This window comes from Bos mutus, chromosome 13, assembly GCF_027580195.1.
Source record: "Bos mutus isolate GX-2022 chromosome 13, NWIPB_WYAK_1.1, whole genome shotgun sequence".
In the NCBI taxonomy this organism is placed as follows: domain Eukaryota; kingdom Metazoa; phylum Chordata; class Mammalia; order Artiodactyla; family Bovidae; genus Bos; species Bos mutus.
In genome coordinates this window covers 27,503,970-27,526,078 of record NC_091629.1, presented here as the reverse complement: position 1 = coordinate 27,526,078, position 22,109 = coordinate 27,503,970, and the positions used below count along the sequence as shown (strand labels likewise).

The 22,109-nt window shown below is 53.5% G+C and overlaps 1 protein-coding gene across 2 annotated transcripts in view; it reads left to right on the top strand.

Annotated features, from left to right (window-relative positions):
• ACSS1 (acyl-CoA synthetase short chain family member 1) overlaps positions 1-20,133 on the top strand; it is a 44,982-nt gene extending 24,849 nt beyond the window's left edge. The window contains exons 4-14 of one of the 2 annotated variants that reach the window (XR_011466488.1): positions 4,909-5,084; positions 5,452-5,604; positions 9,390-9,537; positions 10,495-10,632; positions 12,839-12,931; positions 13,810-13,922; positions 14,131-14,257; positions 14,765-14,921; positions 14,997-15,060; positions 17,282-17,400; positions 18,663-18,802. Coding sequence is in view for 1 of the 2 variants with exons in the window: in XM_070381189.1 (XP_070237290.1) it covers positions 4,909-5,084; positions 5,452-5,604; positions 9,390-9,537; positions 10,495-10,632; positions 12,839-12,931; positions 13,810-13,922; positions 14,131-14,257; positions 14,794-14,921; positions 14,997-15,060; positions 17,282-17,400; positions 18,663-18,842 (1,439 nt within the window). In the remaining variant the exon portion in view is untranslated. Of the gene's footprint in view, positions 1-4,908; positions 5,085-5,451; positions 5,605-9,389; positions 9,538-10,494; positions 10,633-12,838; positions 12,932-13,809; positions 13,923-14,130; positions 14,258-14,764; positions 14,922-14,996; positions 15,061-17,281; positions 17,401-18,662 lie in introns of both variants that reach the window. The other variant, XM_070381189.1, reaches the window with a different exon arrangement.
• Positions 20,134-22,109: the final 1,976 nt, after the last annotated feature.

Here is a 22,109-nt window from a genome sequence, read left to right as displayed (position 1 = left end):
ACTTTAGCACCTACTGTGTGCCAGGCTCTGTCTAAGCAATCTGTGAAGGTCATCTCCTATAATTTTAATTTAGTCTTCATAAATACCATATGAGATAAGACTTTTGCCATTTCCACCCTCTCCTTTTTCCTGATACCATTGCATCACTTTAAAGTGTACAATTCAGAGACATTAAGCACATTCACAGTGTCGTGCAACCATCATCACTATTCCAGAATTTTCCACCCCTCAAATGGACATCTCATATCCATAAAGCAGGCATTCACCATTTCCCCTCATCCAGCCCCTGGCAACCACCGATCTGCTTTCTCTTTCTGTGATTTGTCTGTTCTGGATGTTTTGTAAAAACGGACTCCTACAATGTGTGGCACTCTGTGTCCCACTTCTTTCACCAAGCATGGTGTTTTCAAGGTGGGCCTGTGTTGTAGTGTGAATCAGTATTTCATTTATTTTTGTAGTTGAATAATATCTCACTGTATGGATAGATTACATTTTGTCTATCCATTTATCTGTTTATGGGCATTTTGACTTGTTTCTAACTTTTGGCTATTGTGAATAGAGCTGCTATGAACGTTTATGTACAAGAACACCTTCTTTCTATTGTTTTGGGTGTATACCTAGGAATGGAATTGCTGGCACATGTGGTAAATCTATTTTAACTTACTGACGAACTGCAAAACTTTTCCAATGGAACTGCTCTGTGTTCCATGTCCACTAGCAATGTGTGAGGGTTCCAGTTTCCCCAAATCCTCATCAACACTTATTTTCCTTTTAAAATAATTATAGCCGTCCCAGTGGGTCGGAAGTGGTATCTCATTGTAGTTTTGATTTGCATTTTCCAAATGACTAATATCACTGGATATCTTTTTATGTGCTTGTTGTCCATTTGTGTCTTCTTCGGAGAAATGTCTGCTTAAGTCCTTGGCTCTTTTTCTAATTGGTCATTTGTCTTTTTTGTTGTTGTTGAGTTGTGAGTTCTCTATATATTGTAGATACTGTACCTTTATCAGATATATGATTCACAATTATCTCATTCTCTGTGTTGTCTTTTTGCTTTCTCAATATTGACCTTTTATGCACAAAAATTTTTAATTGTGATAAAGTCCAGTTCATCTATTTCTTTTTGTTGTTTGTATTTCTGGTGTATTATTTAAGATTCAGTTGCTGAATACAACGTTATGAAGATTGGTCTCTGTGTTTTCTTCTAAGAGTGTTTTTAATAGCCTTAGCTTTTTCATTTAGGTCTTTGATGCATTTGGAGTTAGTTTTTGTATATGGTGGGAGGTAAGGGTCCAACTTCATTTTTTTTAATCTGTGCATATCCAGCAATAACAGAACCATTTGTTGAAGAAACGATTTTTCCCACGTTGAATGGTCTTGGCATCCTTGTCAAAACTAACTTGACTGTATATTTGAGGGCTCTTTTCTGAGTTCTCTATTATGCTCCACTGATATATATATCTATCCTTGATTTTCGTATGTTGAAACATCCTTGCGTTCCAGGAATAAATCCCTCTTAGTCATGATATATTGGAGAAGGCAATGGTACCCCACTCCAGTACTCTTGCCTGGAAAATCCCATGGAGCCTGGTGGGCTGCAGTCCATGGGGTCGCTAAAAGTCAGACACGACTGAGCGACTTCACTTTCACTTTTCACTTTCATGCACTGGAGAAGGAAATGGCAACCCCCTCCGGTGTTCTTGCCTGGAGAATCCCAGGGATGGGGGAGCCTTTTGGGCTGCCGTCTATGGGGTCGCACAGAGTCGGACACGACTGAAGTGACTTAGCAGCAGCAGTCATGATATATAACCTTATCGCTATGCTACTGGATACAGTCTGTTAGCATTTGGTTGAGAATTTTTGCATCAGTGTTTATAAGGGATATTGGTCTGTAGTTTTCTTTTCTTGTGATGTGTTTGTCTGATTTTGGTATCAGGGTAATGCTAGCCACATAGAATGAGTGAGAAAGCATTTCCACCTCTGCAATTTTTAGGATGAGTTTGAGAACGATTGATGTTAGTTTATTTTTATTTGGTAGAATTCTCCAGTGAAGCCATGTGGTCCTGGGGACCAAGGCACAGAGAAGTGAAGTCACTTGCCTGGGATCATACTGCTGTTTAGTGACAGATGCAGGGTTTGAACCCAGGCATCCTGCTGCTGCTGTTAACATTACATTAGGCTGCTCCTTTTCTGTTTTGCTGATGTGGTCATAGTTACCAAATGTTTCTGTTAAGATTCTCTGAAATAAGAAAAAGCAGCTGATTCTGGGGAATTGGTGACTGGATGCAGGGCAACTCCTAGACCTCGGGAATCCTAAACAGCCAGGCCATGGGAAGGCAGGGCCCAGTCAGCTCCAAGAGGCTCAGTAGGGAAAACTCCTATAGCTTTTCTCCAGAACTTTGCCATTAAGCAACTCTTCCCCAACACCCTACACCTCCATTCAGATGTCAGTTTCCTGGGGGTAAGACCCTATTGGGACAAATGTCTGTGTTCTCTTGGGTCAGTGAGGGTAGTATTTTGGTTATCTGTTGCTGTATTACAAGCTACTCCAAAAGTCAGTACTTAGAATAGTATACTTTCTTATTATATTTCATGATTCTGTGGGGCAGGAGTCAGGTGGGCATAGTGGGAATGGCTTCACCATGCTCTGTGGTATCTGGGACATCAGCTGGGTTGGCTTGGATGGTTGGAGGGGCCAGGGGTCTCTTCCTCTTCATGTGGCCTTGCACATGATTGATGTAAGCTCCCTCATAGCAAAGGCTGTGGGGCAGAAGAGTGGCCCGAGCGATTGCCAGTGCCCAAATCCCCAGTAGCTGTGAATATGTCCCTTCCGTGGCAGATGACCTCTGCAGGTGTGATGGGGTGCTAAGGTGGGGGATGATGCGGGTTGTCCCAATCTGACCACCCAAGTCCTTAAAAACAGAGAACTCTCTTTGGCTGAAGCTGTGGCAGAGAGGAAGGTCAGAAAGATTCAAAGTGGGGCAAGGACTTGGCCTGCCTTTGCTGGCTTTGAGGATGAGGAGGTGTTGCCCCGGGGAGGGTGTAGTGGTTCTAAAAGCTGAGGACAACCCCTGACTGACTGTCAGCAAGGTGGGGACCTCAGTCCTGCAGTCACATGGAACTGAGTTCTGCCAACACCTGAATAGCCTGGAAGCAGATTCTACCCCGAGCTTCAGGTGAGATCCCCAACCCCTGACCCCTTGATACTGGCTGTGAAACTCTAAGCAGAGAACCCTGCCGAGCTCACCCAGGCTACAGAACCATAAGCTAAAAAAACAAAATGGGTGTTCTGAGACACTAAATTTGTGGTAATTGGCCATGGGAGCAATTAAAAACAAATATAAGACTCCCCTGGTGGTCCAGTGGTTGGGAAATCTGTCTGCCAATGCTGGGGACATGGGTTTGATCCCTGGTCCCAGAAGATTCCACGTTTCCACAGGGCAACTACCTTATGTGCCACAACCACTGAGCCTGCGAGCTGCAACTCGAGAAGCCCTCATGTCCAAGAGCCATGCTCTGCAACAAGAGAAGCCACGCAATGAGAAGCCCACACATGGCAACTCGAGAGTAGCCTCTGCTCATTGCATCTAGAGAAAGCCCATGCATAGCAACGAGGACCCAGCATAGAGGAAAATAACTAAATATTAAAACAAACAAACACAGACAAATACAGATGCTGAGATCTGGTAAAAAAGAAAAAAACTAGGGTGAAAGCAAATTCCCACAAAGTGTCTATGGTCCCACCTGTGCTGATGCACTTGCTGCGGCCCTGCTGCCCGTCCTCAGGGGCCTCAGGGAGTGGAGGCTCCCCAAGCACCTCCTGGGGACTGGATCTGCCAGGGCCTGGAGGTTCCAGTCCTGGAGGACCACTCAGGCAGGGAGGCCTTGCACAGGTGGGCACCAGGAGGAAGGCCTGCATCACGGAGGCCGGGGTCCCAGCACCCAGGATGGGCAGGGGCTGCTGTCTCCTCCAGGGGATCCTGAGCATCCTGCCTCATATGTCCTTTCCCTCGGCTGGCCCGTCTCCCTTCCTGCCCGATGCAGAGCTTCCCTGGACAGTCCCCGCCCAGGGAGACGGGCCTGGAGAATCTCAGGCAGGCTCTGTCCACCTGTCTCAGGTGGCCAGGAGGGCTGTGCCACCTCCAGGGTTCTTGCTTGGGAGGAAGAGAGGCTGTGAGCATGCCTTTCGAAAGTGCATCTCAGACCGCGAAGCTGAGGGAGACTAGTGCCTCGGGTAGGGCCCCAGGAGCTGGTCCTGGAGTGAGAATTCAAGTGCAGGCAGTTCACTGGGGAGGGGGTCCTGGGAGGCATTGTGGGCTGTGGGGTGTGAGGCTGGGGACCTGCCCCCATGGGTGCCCAGGTCTCAGACCGCATGGGAATCCCGAAGGCTATGGGGCCCCATGCATCAGCATGACCCCCAAGGGGCAAGGAACCTGGTTGAGGGCTGCTGAGTGGGGTGGTTCCCCAGCACCTCTGCCCATGGCTCCGAATCAGGCCTCTGTGCCCACACCACAGGTTGAGGGCCATGTGTGGTCGTCAGCAGGGCAGCTGGATGTTTGTTCCAGGCTCTTCCTCAGGGGCCAGTTGTACAGTAGCCCACCTTAGCCCTGATCCCTTCAGTTTATTCCAGGTTTGGGTGTCGTGGGTGGAGGGTGGGTGGTGGAGGGTCCCCCCAGAGCAGGTGGGAGTGGGAATCTGGAAGAGTTGAGCTTCCGGTGGCTTCTCTCCATTATAGCCACTCCTCCCAGGTTCTGAGCACGAAGTTCCCAGAGCAGATGGAACTTCACATTTGCTCAAGGATGGACTTTCTCCATCACACCCTTAAGCCTGGGACGTGTGGTGGTCTGGGCTGTGAGAGTCAGAGTGGGGAGGAAACTGACCATAAATTCCTGCATTTGACTCCGATAGCCCAGTGCAAGGTGGTTATTACCTTCAACCAAGGACTCCGGGGAGGGCGCGTGGTGCAGCTGAAGAAGATCGTGGACGAAGCCATAAAGGTCTGCCCATCCGTCCAGCATGTCCTGGTGGCTCACAGGACAGACAACAAGGTCCACATGGGGCATCTGGATGTTTCCCTTGAGCAGGTGAGTCTATCTTTTTTTGTATAGTTTGAGCAGAAGAGGTTGCCATTGGATTAACTGGGTCTTATCAGAGTGTAGTTCTCAATCTGGGTCCCCCAGAGGTGCCCAGTGTTCCTTTGTGTTATCTGATGGGCTTCCATCCTGGTGGGGAAGATGGAACTCAAAGTCCACAAACAGAGGGAAACACTTCACATAACGAAATGATAGGATCCATCCTTTAATCTGGCATTAACTAGGGCGGGCTAGATAAAGTGAACTCTGAGCCTGGTCTCCCAAGTCCTGCGGCTATGGGGGAGAGGAGGTCTCTGGGAGGCTGGGTGTGGGGCAAAGTCTCTATCCTAGATGGGCCATCTGGTCCTCTCCCTCACAGGAGATGGCCAAGGAGGAGCCGGTATGTGCCCCGGAGAGCATGGGCAGTGAGGATATACTCTTCCTCCTGTATACCTCGGGGAGCACCGGGAAGCCCAAGGGGCTCGTCCACACCCAGGCGGGTTACCTGCTCTACGCTGCCCTGACGCACCGGGTAAGGCACAACCCTGGGGTGATCTGGGGGAGGGGCCAAGGGAGGCTGGACTGGGGGGCCACAACTGCTGCTGTGTTCAAGAGCAGGGCCAGGAGTGCTGGCATCAGCGTGGTTGGAGGGGTGGGCTTATGGGGCAGTGTCTGTGCCTGTCAGAAGGGCCTGGGTCCCGCACGCATGTCTCCTGCTTGTCCTCAGCCCATCACATGTGTGCTGAGCCTTTGTGGGGCCTGCCATGCTGCTGGCACAGCTGCTTTCCGGCACTGGATGCCCTGGACACTCCAGCTTTCCTGGGCCCTTCTCCCATATGACTGCACTGGTGTAAGGATGAGTACATTGCTGTTATTTTTGAAAATGCTTTCTTCTGTTTAAGAGATCTTTTGGATCTGATTTTAAAAGAAAGTAAAACATTTTCATGGGCCTCTAAAGTACTGTGGCCTCTAGGCTCTGCTTACTGGGGCCTCAATTTAAAAGGAAAAAATTTTTTTAAAGATTTGCTTTTATGAGGAAACTTAAATTTAGTCCATGGAGATTGCATCCAGAGGGCCGTCCTTTAAGGATTATGAAGCAAATGATCTGGAACAGCTTTATTCCAGTAAATGCATTTAAAAATCAGTACTCATTTAAATATGAGTGGGTTGGTGGGGGGTTCTGGTTACTGTGCATCCCTGGTTGCCTTGGGGAGGAGCTGACCCTTTCAAGGGGTCAGGGACGAGCTCTCAGGATACTATCTGTGGACCTGACTTTCTCTGGCCAGAGGCAGAACTCAGCCCCTATCAGCGTGAGCAGCAGTGGAGCAGACTGGCCAGGTGACCCGGAAGCCCAGGTCTATCCAAGCAAGGCTTGGACACTGAGAGCACCCACAGTCTGGCTGAGGTCTAGGGCCCTGTCCCTTCAGTCACTGGGGGGCTTGGGGGAGTGCTATGCTGATCAGCCAGGTCAGTCACTTGGAGGCGGACCTCATGGATGAGTGTGGACTAGGAGCCAGTGCTGGAAGGCAGAGATGCGGCCTGTGAGTGCTGGCCACTCGTGGGCAGCTCTGAGGTTGTGGAAGTGAGGCAGAACAATAGATATGGCTAGAACCAGGCCAGGCAGATGAGGTATTACGTTTGACACTATCCATGTTAAAGCCCCTGTTGTCTGGCTGCTGGGTGACCGTGATCATCACGGAGCCGTTCTTGTCTGAAAGTCCCTTGCTCAGCTCTGGGGAGCGTGTTGCAAAGACTGAAACGTTGGGTAAGTCAGAACACTTTGGAAAATGCAACTACTGAGACTGAACACTAAGAAGTCGAAGAATGGGTCAAAGTGTTTCCCTATTTCCCTAATGCTAACGAAATTAGCACTAGGGGTTCCCTGGTGGCTCAGATCGGAGAAGGCAATGGCACCCCACTCCAGTACTCTTGCCTGGAAAATCCCATGGATGGAGGAGCCTGGTAGGCTGCGGTCCATGGGGTCCCGAAGAGTCGGACACGACTTCACTTTCACTTTTCACTTTCATGCATTGGAGAAGGAAATGGCAACCCATTCCAGTGTTCTTGCCTGGAGAATCCCAGAGATGGGGGAGCCTGGTGGGTTGTCGTCTATGGGGTCACATAGAGTTGGACACGACTGAAGTGACTTAGCAGTAGCAGGTGGCTCAGATGGAAAAGAATCTGAATGTGGGAGACCTGGGTTCAATTCCTGGGAAGATCCCCCTGGAGAGGGGAATGGTAACCCACTCCATTATTCTTGCCTGGAGAATTCCATGGACAGAGGAGTGTGGTGGGGTCTATGGGGTCACAAAGAATCGGATACAACTGAGTATGAACACGACTAACACACACACAGCATTAGGGAAGCTGTCAATGTGGTGAAACAGTCTTCATTTGTTTTCAAGTGTTACTAGGGCACTGTCTGCATGAGCAGAAGCAATGGGGATGCAAAGGTGGGACCATCTTTTGAATTTCTCTTCAGTTCAGTGAGGGCATTTTAAAGCATTAGGAATAGAAACTTTCAGCCTTTTGTATGTAAGCGTGTGTCTGTGAGTGTGCACATATGTGTGTGTCCGTGCATGTGCTGAAGGTGTTAGGACTGTTGGTTTCTTCAGGGAAAGGGAAGTTGAGTCTGCAAGGGTGGCGGGGATGTGAGCAGGCTTCAGGGATGTGAGTGGTGGTGTCGGGGTGTCTTGCTGGTCCCGGGCACCTGCTGTCCTTCCAAGAACGGCAAGGAGACAGAACACCAGTCTCTTGAAAAACGTGGCATGGTGGGTATGCATTGTATTAAAACCCTCTCAGTCTCAGGATGCTGTGGGCTTTGGGGTGTGGGTGTCCTGCTTCACTGGTGGAGCAGGAGTGCTGTTTCCTTGAGATTCAGCCTCTGCTCACAGCTCCGCAGGGTCCTGGCCAACTTGGGACCGCTGTGCTGTCTGGGAACTGCTGGGGGACCTCAGGGTGTGTCTGTGGCAGCAGGAGATGGGACTGCTCATCCAAAGGTTAAAAACCACCTTTACTGCAAAAGAGAACACAGACACAGGGACTTCTCTGGCGGTCCAGCAGTTCAGACTCCATGCTCCCAATGCAAGGGGTCCAGATTCAATCCCTGGTCAGGGAACGAGATCTTGTATGCCACAGCTAAAGATCCTGCAGTGAAGACTAAAGATCCTGCTTGCCACAACTAACACCTGGCCCAGCTAAATAAAACAAAAACACAGATACAGAAAACCGTCAAAATGAAATGTGTGATTTCACAAATGATTGCTCAACAAACCCACTTCAGTCAAAAACAGGAATACCTCCGCCTGACATGGAAGCCCCTTCCTGGCCCACCTGATCAGAGTCCCCCCTTGCCCCTCGACATGCATACTGGGTTTTATAGTGTCCCTGCCCTGGTTTCCTAGTTTTGTCACCCTAACGTGCATCCCTAGATACTGTAGCTTACTGTTGCCCACTGATTGTTGTTCAGTCACTCAGCTGTGTCCAACTTTGTGACCCCACGGACTGCAGCATGCCAGGCTTCCCCGTCCTTCACTGTCTCCCGCACACTGGTAGTTGCGGGTAAGCCATGTTTACAGGTGGATTTTCCTCCATCCCTTCACTGCCTTAAACATTGTCCATCGTAGCGCCCGGCCCTGTGTCGCTCTTTCCCTTTGTCTCCTACAAACGGGCAGGTGGACCTGCAGACTGAGTCAGGCTCAGGTTTGACCCTTTGGCAAGAATAAGGAGATGGCCATATCTCAGGTTCTTAAAAGCTGATGATGCTTGATGTGTTTCTCGGTCAATTTGGCTTTTGTTTTTTTGCCCTTTTTAAAAGATTTTTAAAAATTATGGTGTAACTTAATACAGAAGAAAATGGCAACCCACTCCAGTAATCTTGATTGGGAAATCCCATGGACAAAGGAGCCTGGTGGGCTACAGTCCATGGGGTCGCAAAAGTCAGATATGAGTTAGCGACTAAACCACTAAAGGCAGAGGTGCCCTTATCTTAGACACAGGACTGGATGGAGTTCGCCTGTGGGTACACACGTGGCTCCCACCTGTGTTAGGACACAGGCTTCTCCGGCTCCCCCAAGGCCCTGACTTCTGCCCCCCAACCCCACCTCAGGACCAGTGCTGGGTGGCTCCTGGCACATGGGTGGGCTTTGTGCTGGGCTCCTGGAGTGTCCTCTCTGGAGTCTGGCTCTCTCTGCTGTCCCCAGTGGCCGGATCCTCGCCGTGGCTGCTCTGCCACAGCTGGGCTCGGTGACAGGACACGCCCAGTGACGTGCAGGAACTGCTGCCAAGCTCCTGATAGCCCCTCCCCTGTCTCTGCAGCTTGTGTTTGACTACCGGCCAGGTGACGTCTTCGGCTGCGTGGCTGATATCGGCTGGATCACGGGACACAGCTATGTGGTGTACGGGCCCCTCTGCAATGGAGCGACCAGTGTCCTTTTTGAGAGCACTCCGGTTTACCCTGATGCGGGTGCGGGCTGCAGGAGGGGCCGGAAGAAGGAGCAGAGGTTTGGGGGGGTGTGGGGCGAGTGGTGGAGAGTCCCGATGACAAAGCTGCCGGGCCAGGCCAGGTGTGCAGAGGGGTCACACGAGCAGTGGAGAGGGTCTGACCTCTGAAGGCTTCAAGAGACCACCCACCCTAACGTCCCTCTCACCTCTGCGGCCACCTGACTGGATCCTGCCCTTCCTCGAAGCCCAGGCCAGTGGCCAGCCTCCTGGGTCCCCTGCTGCCTGTCCTTCGGGCCACTCGGGCAGTGTGACCTGGAGCCGCTGCCATGGAGTGGCATTCCTTTGAGGACCCCCGTCTTGCTCTCCTGGCATCTCCCTCCCTCATGCCACCGCGTCCTCCAGCATCTGTTCAAATGTGACTGGATGTTGGAAGTTGTACCGAGGCTGTCGCCCAGGCAGTCCACGGCAATGATAGCTCTGTGCCCAGAACTTTGGTCCCTTGCCTGGGTCCTCTCCAGCCTCCTGCAGAGGCCAGCTGAGCTCCTGGAAGACATGCAGGGGGCCTGGCTAGGGATGGGAGGCACGTCTCAGGTGGCCTCAGTGAGTTGGGGGTGATAGGGCCCGTGCGTCCTGTGTGTCACCGCTGCTCCAGGGAGCACTGGTCACCTCTGGAGGCTGTGTATGTCCTCCTGGATGTGGGTTCTGCATTGGTGCTACTTCACCGTAACATCCCTTTGACTGCTTCCTTGCTGTGTCACGTGGGTCAGGACGTGGGCTGGCAGGCCCAGGGCCAGGCGATGGCTCCAGTCCCCCATGTGGGGTGTGCGGAGGTGGCGCACGGGGAGCCCCTCCCCTTCCAGCAGTGGTACAGAGTGGGTTTCGTGGACACTGCAGGTGTTTGTATACATCCAGCACATGGTAACGTGGGTCACCTCTGAGTGAGGCTCACGGAGGTGACATGACCCGGGGCCTCTCATAGGTCGGTACTGGGAGACGGTGCAGAGGCTGAAGATCAATCAGTTCTATGGCGCCCCGACAGCCTACCGGCTGCTGCTGAAGTTTGAGGACTCCTGGGTGAAGAAGTATGACCGCTCTTCTCTGCGGACCCTGGGCTCAGGTGAGCGGCTGCAGGCGCATGTGTGTTGGAGCTGCGCAGGCCTCTGGATGCTTCATCATGATGGCCGTGTCTGCGCTGAGTCCACTTGATGTGGCCACAGCCAGTAGAAAGCAGATGTCCTCCCTGGAAGCCCTTTCCTGGAGCCCACAGCCATGGAGGGACTGGAGCTCAGCATTGCGACCTTGTCTGTGCTCCATCTTCATTATGAAAACTCAGCAGTGTGGGAAGGTCAGGCCGGCCTGGTTCCCCGCGGCTGCCCGGGATTTTACCCGCTCTGTTCCTAGCACTGGCATCCGTGCCGTTCTGCCCTTGGGTGCGTTTCTCCAGGCAGGGACAGTGTTTCGAGATTAGAGGTTACCTTCACTTGTATGGTAATTTGGATCCATGTCGCCAGGTCACGTGAGGGCGTTTTGGAAAGGTGACCTAGGTGACCTTGAGTTGAGGTGGTCCTGGGAGGGGGAAGGTTTCAGGCCTGTTCTCCCGTAGGGGATTTAGTTGCTAAGGAAGCAGTATCAGGTAATGAGGGAGATGTTGTTTGAGGGTCTGTGTGTCTCCCAGGCCTGGCAGACTCCTATGAGCCTCACTCTCTAAAGCCTGTGACCAGAGCCACTCTCTTGGACCAGGAGTGTGCGAAACCCCCTGCCCCAGGGAGCCCTCACAGGCTAGCCGGGCCTCTAACAGGGCAGCTCAGCTGCATAACCAGTGCCAATAGCAGAGGCTTGTGTGGTATTCTGAGACCAGGGTATTGTCGAGGAAAATAGTCAGTAACCAGTGTATAATAAGAATTGTTGTTTAGTCACTCAGTCGTGTCCGACTCTTTGCGAGCGACTAATAAGAATAGAAGAGAGTTTTATTCAAGCCAAGCTGAGGAGGCTAGATCTGAGGAGCTGCTCCAGAGAAGTATGTTGTTGTTGCTAAGTCGCTTCAGTCATGTCCGACTCTGTGCGACCCCATAGACAGCAACCCACCAGGCTCCCCCGTCCCTGGGATTCTCCAGGCAAGAACACTGGAGTGGGTTGCCATTTCCTTCTCCAATGCATGAAAGTAAAAAGTGAAAGTGAAGTCGCTCAGTCGTGTCTGACTCTTAGCGACTCCATGGACTGCAGCCTACCAGGCTCCTCCATCCATGGGATTTTCCAGGCAAGAGTACTGGAGTGGGGTGCCATTGCTTTCTCTGCCAGAGAAGTATGGTTTTTAGCAATTCTATGTCTTATCAGAACAAAGTACATCAAACAAGTCAGGGATACATGCCTTCAAGGTTCTGAAGAAGCCCATCAGCACGTACACAGAGTCAATACAGCTGTGGCCCTGGGAGAAGAGTCTTATCATCAAAGGAGTCCCAGCGTCGGCATCCCAGGCAGGAGGCATTTATCTCTATCTCCTAAATTTCTGGTCAGTGATGCCCTTTCCCCTTTTCTTTAATGACTAAAGGAGATTACAGGGTCTGTTTGACAGGCCACAGACGGGCTGTCGTCAGCCTAAGTCCAAGTTAAATGGAATGTGAGCCAGAACGACTTTCCTGCACCTCGACATGTGGCTGCACTGGCAGAGGGGTGACCAGCACGGCGGCTCCTGCGCTGGGACCGCTCCGTGCTTTGGCCGGTGCTGGTCCATCAGAAAAGTGCCATGATTCACTTTGCCATTCTCTGCTCCATGGACCGTTTTTAGCTCCAGGCTGCAGGAACATCCTTGTCCATGTTTCCTTCTGGGGCTGGGCACTGGGAGTGGCCTTCTCATCACAGAATGAGTGTGTGTGGCTTTACTGGATTCTGCCAGCAGCAGGCCCCTAAAGCAGTTGCAGCAGGAGTGTCACTTCTAAACAGGAAGAGAGGGATTTCCCTAGTGGTCCTGTAGTTAGGACTCTGAGCTTCCACTGCAGGGGCATGGGTTCGGTCCCCTGTTGGGATGACCATAAACAAACAGGAAGAGAAATGCCTGCATCGCTCCTAAGCTGCACTCAGGTGGTGTATGTGCCGGTGTTTCCTCCACACTCTTGCCAGCCTCTTGGTTTTTGACCCTCTGATGGTGAAAATATCTCACTGTCATTTGTATTCTTCAGTGGCCATAAATAGGATGATCTCGCTACTTTCTCAAGTCTCCTGTGTGCCTTTCAGGACAACTAACAGAGCTGTTTTCCTCATGAAATGCGCTCCTTTGGTTTCAGCCCTGTTGAGTCTCTTAACACTTCTGTCTTGTGCGGTTGCAGTGGGAGAGCCGATCAACCACGAGGCCTGGGAATGGCTGCACAGGGTGGTGGGGGACGGCCGGTGCACACTGGTAGACACCTGGTGGCAGACAGGTGAGCCTGTCCTTGGGGGGAGGCTCAGCCCCATGGGCGCCTGGCGTTTGGGGAGAGGAGCTCGGGGTTGCTGCTGCTCTGCAGCTCTGACACCTGAGTGTGAAGGCTTCCCCGAGCCTCCTTTCCTCGTCTGTAAGGTGGGGTCTGGGTAGGCGTGGAGGGGGCGACACAGGAGCCCACGAGGGTCCCGTCCATGGCAGCCCACCTCCTGAACCCGGCACAACCCAGCCTGGGGCCTGCTGTTTAAGGGACCTTGAGTCTAGGATTAGATGCCAGTGGGAAAAGAAGTTTTATTTGCATTGTTTTGCTTTGATTTGCCCCTCTCTTCTGGGGTGTCTGACTTATCAGAATTTGGGGGCCAAGAGACCCCCACTGAAGTGGCTGAAGTCTCATCCTTCAAGAAGCCAGAAGGAGATGTTCCTGGTGGTGCAGGCCTCGTGGTTCAGAAAGGCCCTGGGTGTTCCCTGCAGCGGAGCCCTGGCGTGCCTTCCCCTGCAGGCTGATGGATCCAGAGAAATGACCAGGGGCAGAACCCAGGCTGCTCTTCTCCACTCTGGGGTCCTTGCCCTGAGCACTTCTTTCCCTCTGTCCTCCTTTCCACTGCCCCCCTGTCCCCATGACACGGGCTGGGGACCTCAGCTCCTGGGGCTGCCCCAGGTGCGCACGTTTCCACAGTGGAGGCACTGGCACTCCAGCCTGGTTTCTCCTCAGACAGAGGTCCTTTTGTCACTGGGGCCATTTCCTCGCCCCGGATGGCAGGTCCTCGCCTCCCTCTCTGGAGTGCACCCTTGTGTGCAGTGCAGACGCAGTGCCCATGTGATCTGGATGCACGTGTCAGTAGCCCCAGGCCCACCGGCGTTTCTTCTCACCCCCTGCAGAAACGGGGGGCATCTGCATCTCTCCGCGGCCCTCAGAGGAGGGGGCAGAGATCCTGCCCTGCATGGCGATGAGGCCCCTGTTTGGCATTGTTCCCGTTCTCATGGATGAGAAGGTGAATCACCCTGTCCATGCGCCCTGCCCAACCCCACTGCTTGTCCTGCCTCCCTGGCCCCCGCTGCCCTCTCCCCCTCACAAGGCACCCACTGCAGGGTCTCCTCTTAGAGGGGAAAGCCCCTCTGGGGTGCCTGTCCTGTTCTGCGTTGGGCCCAGCAGTTTGGAGAACAGGAGATGGTGACTCCTTCTGTCTCTTGGGTGTGCAGGGAAATGTCCTGGAGGGCGGAGACGTGTCTGGGGCTCTGTGCCTGTCCCAGGCCTGGCCGGGCATGGCCCGGACCATCTACGGAGACCACCAGCGATTCCTGGACGCCTACTTCGAGACCTACCCTGGTGAGCCTTTCCCTGCTGCTAGACAGTCTCAGAACTGTTTCCGAGGGGCCGGAGGTTATGTGAACTGTCCCTGTTTTCCCTCCCTCTGAGCTGGAAGTGGCCCCGCTCAGGGTCCTCCTGGAGGCTCAGGCTGTAGGCTCCCAGGAGAAGCACAAGGACGCCACCCTGGCAATGACGGTGGTGGCCCCAGGCCTTCCCTGTCTCCCTGTTGTCCTCCTGACTTGTGTAGTGTGGTTGGGCGGAAGTTTGCAAACACGTGTGCCGGTGGCAACTGATGCCCAGCAGTGGCAAGACGGTCAGAGACACTAATGGGGAAGCTGGAATGGGCTCCTTGCAGCTCCTGCTTCCAGGTTCAGCCTCCAGCCGTCTGGCAGCCGTTTTGCCCTTTACTGGCACCAGTGGGGCAGCACCTGGGGGGTGTCTCCCTGTGGAGTCTGCTGGGAGGGTTTTGGCACTTCCTCCTGTCCCTCGTGGAATGACGGGACCCCTACCGGTCCTGGCTGGGAGCTGGGGCCGACTCCCGCGCTGTGGTGCAGGCTACTACTTCACAGGAGACGGGGCTTACAGAACAGAGGAGGGCTACTACGAGATCACTGGGCGCATGGACGACGTTATCAACATCAGCGGCCACCGGCTGGGGACCGCGGAGATCGAGGACGCCATGGTGAGCACGGCCGCCGCTGGTCTGGGGGCTGAGTCTGAGTCAGTGCCTCACCTCTGCGTGTTCTGTCCTGCCCAGGCTGACCACCCCGCGGTGCCCGAGACCGCTGTCATTGGCTACCCGCATGACATCAAGGGAGAAGGTGCGTCCTCCACCCTCCGGCCCTGGGGGCGGGGCCTCTAGGAGGCGCGGACTCGTGGGCGGGGCCAGGGCTTTCTCTGGGGTCAGGCTGCTAGCTCACCCCTCCTTCAAGCTGGGGTTTGGGGGAGGGGGCCGAACAGCACGAATGGTAGAAAAAAGTCCGGATTCTGCAGCACCGCAGCTCTGCTGTCTGAGGGACACTCACTTGTGGCGAGCAGCCCTGACCTGTCGGCCCAGCCGAGCTCAGGGAGCTTCCTCCCGGTCCACAGGCCCCCCTGGCCGCCTTGCTAGGGATATGTGTGCAAGTGCCCCTCGCTGCCCGCATGTGAAAGGCCCAGACTCTCTGGGGGAGTCTGACCTGGGTTCCCCTGCACAGCGGTGGGCCAGGGAAGCGCAGAGCCCGTGACAGGACTGATCCTCACTGACACACTTTGTTTCAAAGCCTGCCAGTTTCTAAGTGGTGGGTCTGGGAAGGGGCAGGCTCATCTGAGTGCTGTAATGCCAGGTGGGCAGTGGCGACACTGGCCTGGCCTGACCAACTCTCCGTGTAGCTCTTCAGGACAGACGGAGCTCTCTGCCTGGAGCAGCCCAGGCACGCTTCCTCTTGGGGTCCCAGCATCTCCAGCCTCCTGGCCATGTCTGCGTGCTGCTCTTCTATGAGTTACTCACTGTCTCTAAGCCAACCTTTAGGAAAACTGAACACTTATTAAGTGCTTTAAAAAAGCGTTTTCAGTTACCATGGAAGGACACACCCGTGAGGCAGTGTGAACACCAGTTCACACCTTGTGAACTGGCCGAGACTCAAGGTGGAGGGTGTCAGGGGTTGAAGGGATGAGACAGGACAAGTCCTCGTGTGTGTGTCTCAGGGCCCTTGGGCCGTGCCACGTTCCACCAGCCTCCCTTGCCTCCTAGTGGCTCTGGGTGTTGCCTGCCAGGCTTTGGGAGAGAATTTGTGTATCAGCTATGGTTATGTGCATTTTCCTGATTTCTAACACATTTGAGCATTTGTCCCCTTGTAAAACATGAACAACAAAAACTGTGGATGTGTATTTTCCCCCACTCTCTCTGCACTTGACCTGATGGAGGGAGCTCCCCAGGTCTCGTGTGATTAGGACACAGACCTAGGGAGTGACCTAAGTCCCTGCCCTATGGGCTCACGTGCTGGAGGGGACCGGGGAGAAGAGAGAGGCAGCTGGATTGGTTCAGTGGGGTTCGTGGGCATCTCGATCAGGGGTGGGCTCGGGGCAGGCATAGGCAGGCCAGCGAGCAATATGGAGGCTACATGTGAAGGGAGCTGCGGTGGGAGGGGGCAGTGCAGGTTAGACTGTCCAAAGTGACGCTGGGACAGTGACCACTCACACAGAAATGGAGTTGGGTCCGTATGTAACATCGTAGTTAAGGAGACCTCCGGGAGCCCTGATCCTCGCTGGAGTACTGAAAACAAAAGCTGGTGTTTATGCTAAACTACTGGTTGCAATGACAACCCACTCCAGTACTCTTGCCTGGAAAATCCCATGAACAGAGGAGCCTGGTAGGCTACAGTCCATGGGGTCGCTAGGAGTCAGACTGAGCAACTTCACTTTCACTTTTCACTTTCCTGCATTGGAGAAGGAAATGGCAACCCACTCCAGTGTTCTTGCCTGGAGAATCCCAGGGACGGGGGAGCCTGGTGGGCTGCCGTCTATGGGGTCGCACAGGGTCGGACAGGACTGAAGCGACTTAGCAGCAGTAGCAGCAGCAGCGCAGCTCAACAGAGCTTCCTGCCGAGCAAGCCATTCATCTGTGTTGTCCGCACAGTGGCTCCCAGCTGCATTTTACACTGAATTTGTGTTTAAATAGCTACGGGTCTGGTGCCCACAGGCTGGACACAGGTCCACAGACAAGTGCCCAGGGAGTGATTCCACGCCCAATGCATATGGTGGAAAGTGAGTCTCTGACAGCCCATGTCACGGCTGTGTCACAGGCGTAAGGATAGAGGTGAGTCACAGCTCCAGGGTCTCTCCACACATGTGTCCGCCACTCTGGGGCACTCAGAGGAGCCGCTGGAGTCACTTCCACCTTGAATGAAAATGGAAATGCACCTTCAGGGAGGCAGCTGTAGGGACCAGTGGCCATGGGCGCACGGGCCTCTGATCTAAAACCTCTTTGGACTTAACGGCGATTGTGTGAAACACGCTGCCCCGGAAGGTGGTTCGTGGTCTGAACCTCTGCTCTCCTTCCAGCTGCCTTCGCCTTCGTTGTGTTGAAAGATGATGTGGGTGATGTGGACGTGGTGGTGAAGGAGCTCCGGTCAGTGGTGGCCGACAAGATCGCCAAGTACGCAGTGCCCGATCAGGTCCTGGTGAGTGGACGCCCTCCAGGGGCCACTGGGCTGCTGCTTTTCAGCCTCCTTTCTGCTTGCTACCATTGAGAGGGTGGCAGCAGGAGGTGGGTGAGGGGGTGGCTGCTGCATCCTCAGAGTGGGGGAGGAGATACAGTATCACCGTGGACAGCGCCCGGGCACTTAGGCCTGGCTGGGCTGCAGAGGGTCAGGCATTGTAAATAGAGGGGCCTCGGTCCGGACCAGATGTCCCTGGGCTGGTGGGGAGATGCCACCAGAGTCTGCCTGGGAGCCTTTGCTGGGGTGGGTTTTTGGGGAGGACTGGGCCATCTTCTCAGCCCCGCTGGCTTTTCAATCCTTTCAATACCAGCCCACGGCCTTCTTTAGCTGGGAGTTAGGCCTCCGAGGCAGGAGGGCCCAGCCTCACTTGGTGCCATATGAGTCACACTGTGGGCCTGGTGACCAGAGCTTCACCTCGACTCCCTGTCGATGAACAAGTTTCTTTCTAAGGACCGGCCACTGTTATAGGCCCTTCATGTATTGCCCTTCATGTATTGCCTTGACATTGAATGCCTGTGGTTGGATAATGTCAAATGCTAAATTTCAAACACTGAGCAAGATGACATTTTCCTCTCAAGCAGCTCCTACATCTTATGTTAGAAAAGCCAATTATGGTCCCAGCCAGGGGAGGAGACAAGGTGCCCCTCGAACACCTGGTTCTACTGTCACCCGAGAGCCCTCCCAGCTTAACTGGCGGGAGGAATGGGTGTCGGCAGTGAGGTCCACCAGGTATGGGTAGAGCCTCCACGGTGAAGATTCAGCTAACCCCCTGGCAGTGGATGGTTTCAGCTTTAGGTCCAGATGGAGGAGAACAAGGGCTTCCCAGGTAGAGCTAGTGATAAAGAACCCACGTGCCAATGCAGGAGATGTAACAGATGCGGGTTCGATTCCTGAGTTGGGAAGATCCCCTGGAGGAGGGCACAGCAACCCACTCCAGTATTCTTGCCTGGAGCATCCCATGGACAGAGGAGCCTGGCGGGCTGTAGTCCATGGGGTCGCAAAGAGTCAAACACGACTAAAGTGACTTAGGATGCACACTTGGAGAATAAAACCGGAGGCCACAGCCCTGCCACTCTCTGTATGGGGGGGCTGAACCTCAGCCATTCCTATTGGGTCCTCGGGGAGGGGTGTCTTCCTCCAGGACACCCTCATCTCAGTACAGCTGGACACTGGCTGGGAGTCTGAGCACCACCTAAAGGCTAATGCTGCACCTTCCCTGCCAGGTAGTGAAGCGTCTTCCAAAAACTCGGTCTGGAAAAGTCATGCGGAGGCTCCTGAGGAAGATTGTCATGGGCCGAGCTCAGGACCTGGGGGACACCACCACCCTGGAGGACCCTGGCGTCATCACGGAGATCCTGAGTGCTTACCAGGAGTACAAAGACAAGCGGGGAGGTGCCAAGTGATGGCTCTGCTGAGACCAGGCCCCTAATGCGTGCTCCTAGAGCACAGCTCCCGAGTCGGCTTGTTCCTAGACACCCCAGCAGAACCCAGGCTGCACTCCTCGAGAAGCCTGAAGTCCCCGCCTCCCCTCCTGGGGACCCACGACAGGTCCTCACCCAGGGCGAGCTTCCTCCCGCTTGTCCCGAATCTGGTTTCCTGGTGAAAAGTCCATCCCCCTGTCCCCTTGACAGCACAGGAAGGTGGAGCCCCTGTGTCTGCTCAGGTGGACTGGGAGCAAACAGCAGTCATGTTTCCTCCAGATGTTTCTAGAAACAAAAGGTGAAGATTTTATTTTTATACTTTTATATTTTAGAAGAAACATGGTGCCCACACACGTGCAGTGTGTGCTGTACTTGTACACACTCTTCTTAACAGTTATGAAAAGCTCCTTTTTTGCCTCCGCTCGTGGGGAAGTGTGGCGGGCTGGAGGGTGCACTTTGGGTTACTGTTTGGCTTGTTGGAAATTTAAGTTGGAAATGTTTGTGCCTCTGTCTTAACACAGCTATCTTGAAACCTCTCAAGCCCACAGCATCTATTTTTGGTGTGTTTCCACTTCTCTTGGTTTGTGTGTGATGAAACCTAGCTGCTAGAAGCACCTGTGGGGATGAGTTCTGGTCGTGTGTGTGTGTGCAGGCTGTGGTCTGGGATGATTACCCTCCCCTGGCCTGGGACCCTCTTAGCTGCCAGTTGGTGTGCTCCACTCTTGGGGCTCTTCAGGGAAGCTGGGGACTCACTAATGCAACTGAAACTGGGTCCCTGCAAACCGCCCTACCTCCCTGCTCTGAGCCAGTCTTTCCCTTTGCCAATGTGCCTTGAGTCCTCTGGACTTAACAAAATGATGTGGACTGCTAGGCTGCAAAGGGTCTATTTATAGCCAAGTACATGAGGGCCCACTTGTGGATCAAGGGGAGGATGGCCTGCTGAGCTGGGTCCCGGAGAACAGGGAGGGCTGCCCCCACCCGGCCCTGTGCCCCACAGTGGGCGGTGCCCTGCAGGTGTACAGGTGTTCACAGGGCATTGGGTTGCTTAACATCTGCTGTGGCCATGCTGGGTGGCCAGGTGAGGATGGGTGGCCTCGGCTATAGCACATGGCTCTAACAAAACCACACACCTGCATCTGTGGCGTTTCACTGGACTTGGTTCATTATAGTCAGGGCACTACTTAGGAAATGACTTCGCTATAAACTGGGACAGTGACCAGGGCCTCAAAATGATCTGCAGGGCCGTTCAAATAAAGCTTTATTTTGTTCATTCTCTTCTTTTTGTGGTGATGTTTTCTGATTAAAAAAATAAACTGTTATTCTTGGTTGCTGAATATAATCCTTGGAACAAAACTGGAAGAGACCCATTCACTCAAAAAAGAAAACTTAAAAAATTCACTGTCTTCCTGGAGGAAGTACAACTCCAGGAACCTCACCTATCTTAGGCTGTTATCTGGCTAACTTGATGTGTCTCTAGACCACGGTGCTGGCCAATCACTAGTTACACATGTCTAGTTAGATATGTTAAAAAAAAAACAACTAAAAATGTAGTTTCTTGGTGGCACCAGCCAATAATGCTCAGGTGCCACGTGGCTGGGAGCTACCAGGCTGGATGACACAAATCCCTTGTCAGCTGTGGGGGCTGATCTAGAGCACAGAGCTAGAGGGGGCAGAAGCCCACCCAGGCAGCACCCCCCACCCCACCCCGCCCTCTGCCGCCCAGAGATGGACAAGAGTTGTTTCCTTCGGTGGATGAGAGGCAGGCTTCAGAGAAAGACACATCGAACGGGCGCCCTGAGAGGTGGGGATGAGAAATGCTTCTCAGAGCTGGAGCCCGGTGGCCCAGGGACAGTGTCCCTCCGGAGCCCCCGGGCGTGGGGAGGAGGCTGGGAGGATGCTGAATTTATGAAGGCGGCTCACCAGGGAAAGACCAGGATCTACCTCTGGCTGCCTGGGAAGTCCCAGCCACAGCAGTCTGGCCCCAGGCAGGGCAGTGGGAGAGGGTTACAGGCCAACTTTTAACAAGTCCAGTTGCCCAGCGTCCCCTTCTGGTAAAGCCACCCTGATTTCGGTCTCCTGGGGGCTTGTGACCATCATTCCCAGGGAAACCACGTACAAGCCTCTGTGTCCTTATCTTTTGAAGTAAAAGGCTGATTCAAGAGTTAATGATTGGGAAATGTGAAGATGTAGAAGCAAAGAATAGCTCTTGGGCTGTGACGGCAGAACTGAACTCTCAGTTCCTTGAAAGATATGGATAAACGTCTGACACACATTCCTAAGTTGTTTTTACAGGCAGTAGATCCCTTCTGCATGAAAACTGCTGATCCCAAGAACACAGACCCTAGACTGGTTGAAACCAGAAGGCTGATACTTGAAACTCCACCTTGATGCCAACCAACCTAACTCCATGAGCTGATCCTGCCCTGCCCTCTAAACACTATAACACCTCCGTACTCCCTCCAGGGGGGGTCACCTGGTCTTGAAGGCATTAGCCTACTCTGCCCCCCTTTGCCTGGCAAAGCAATAAAGCTACTCTTTCCTATTTCACCCAAAACTCAGACTCCGAGTTTCTACTTGGCTCTGGGAAATAGGCCAAGTTTCGGCAACACTGGCATCACAGTCTTTGGCTGTGTGATGCATCTGGCCTCTAAGAGAACTTGGAGAGAGCTCCAGCAGAGCCTGCCTGGGACGGAGTGCGGCACACTGTCCTGCCTAACTCAGCCCCAGGCTTTGCTCCCTGCATTACCTGTCAAGACTGACGAAGACCCGACTTGGAGCCACCAACAGCAGACAGCAGAGCGGAGATGGATGACTGATGGTGTGGAAGCAGAGCAGGGACCAGAAGGGACAGAAAGACCACTGTGCTGTGACGGCACAGCACATCCCGAGGTGACACAGGCACACCAGGACACATATGCTGGTCCCGGGTCACCCACAGTCGCTGCACTTGCGGAGCAGGAGTGGTAGTGTCAATTCTCACTCCACTGCCTCAGCCTGACTCTAGTGCAATTAATTCAAGTCCTCCCAGACTGACTCGCCCTCACCTCCAGCCCTCAAGATACCCCATGTCATTACGGAAATGCTTCCATGGGGCTTGCCTGGTGGTCCAGTGGTTAAGAGACTTGGCCTGCCATTGCAGAGGACTTGGGTTTGATCCCTGGCCCAGGAAGATTCCATATGCTGTGGAGCAACTAAGCCCACACGCCACAACTGCACACACCTAGTGACGCGTGAGCACCGAGAGCCCAT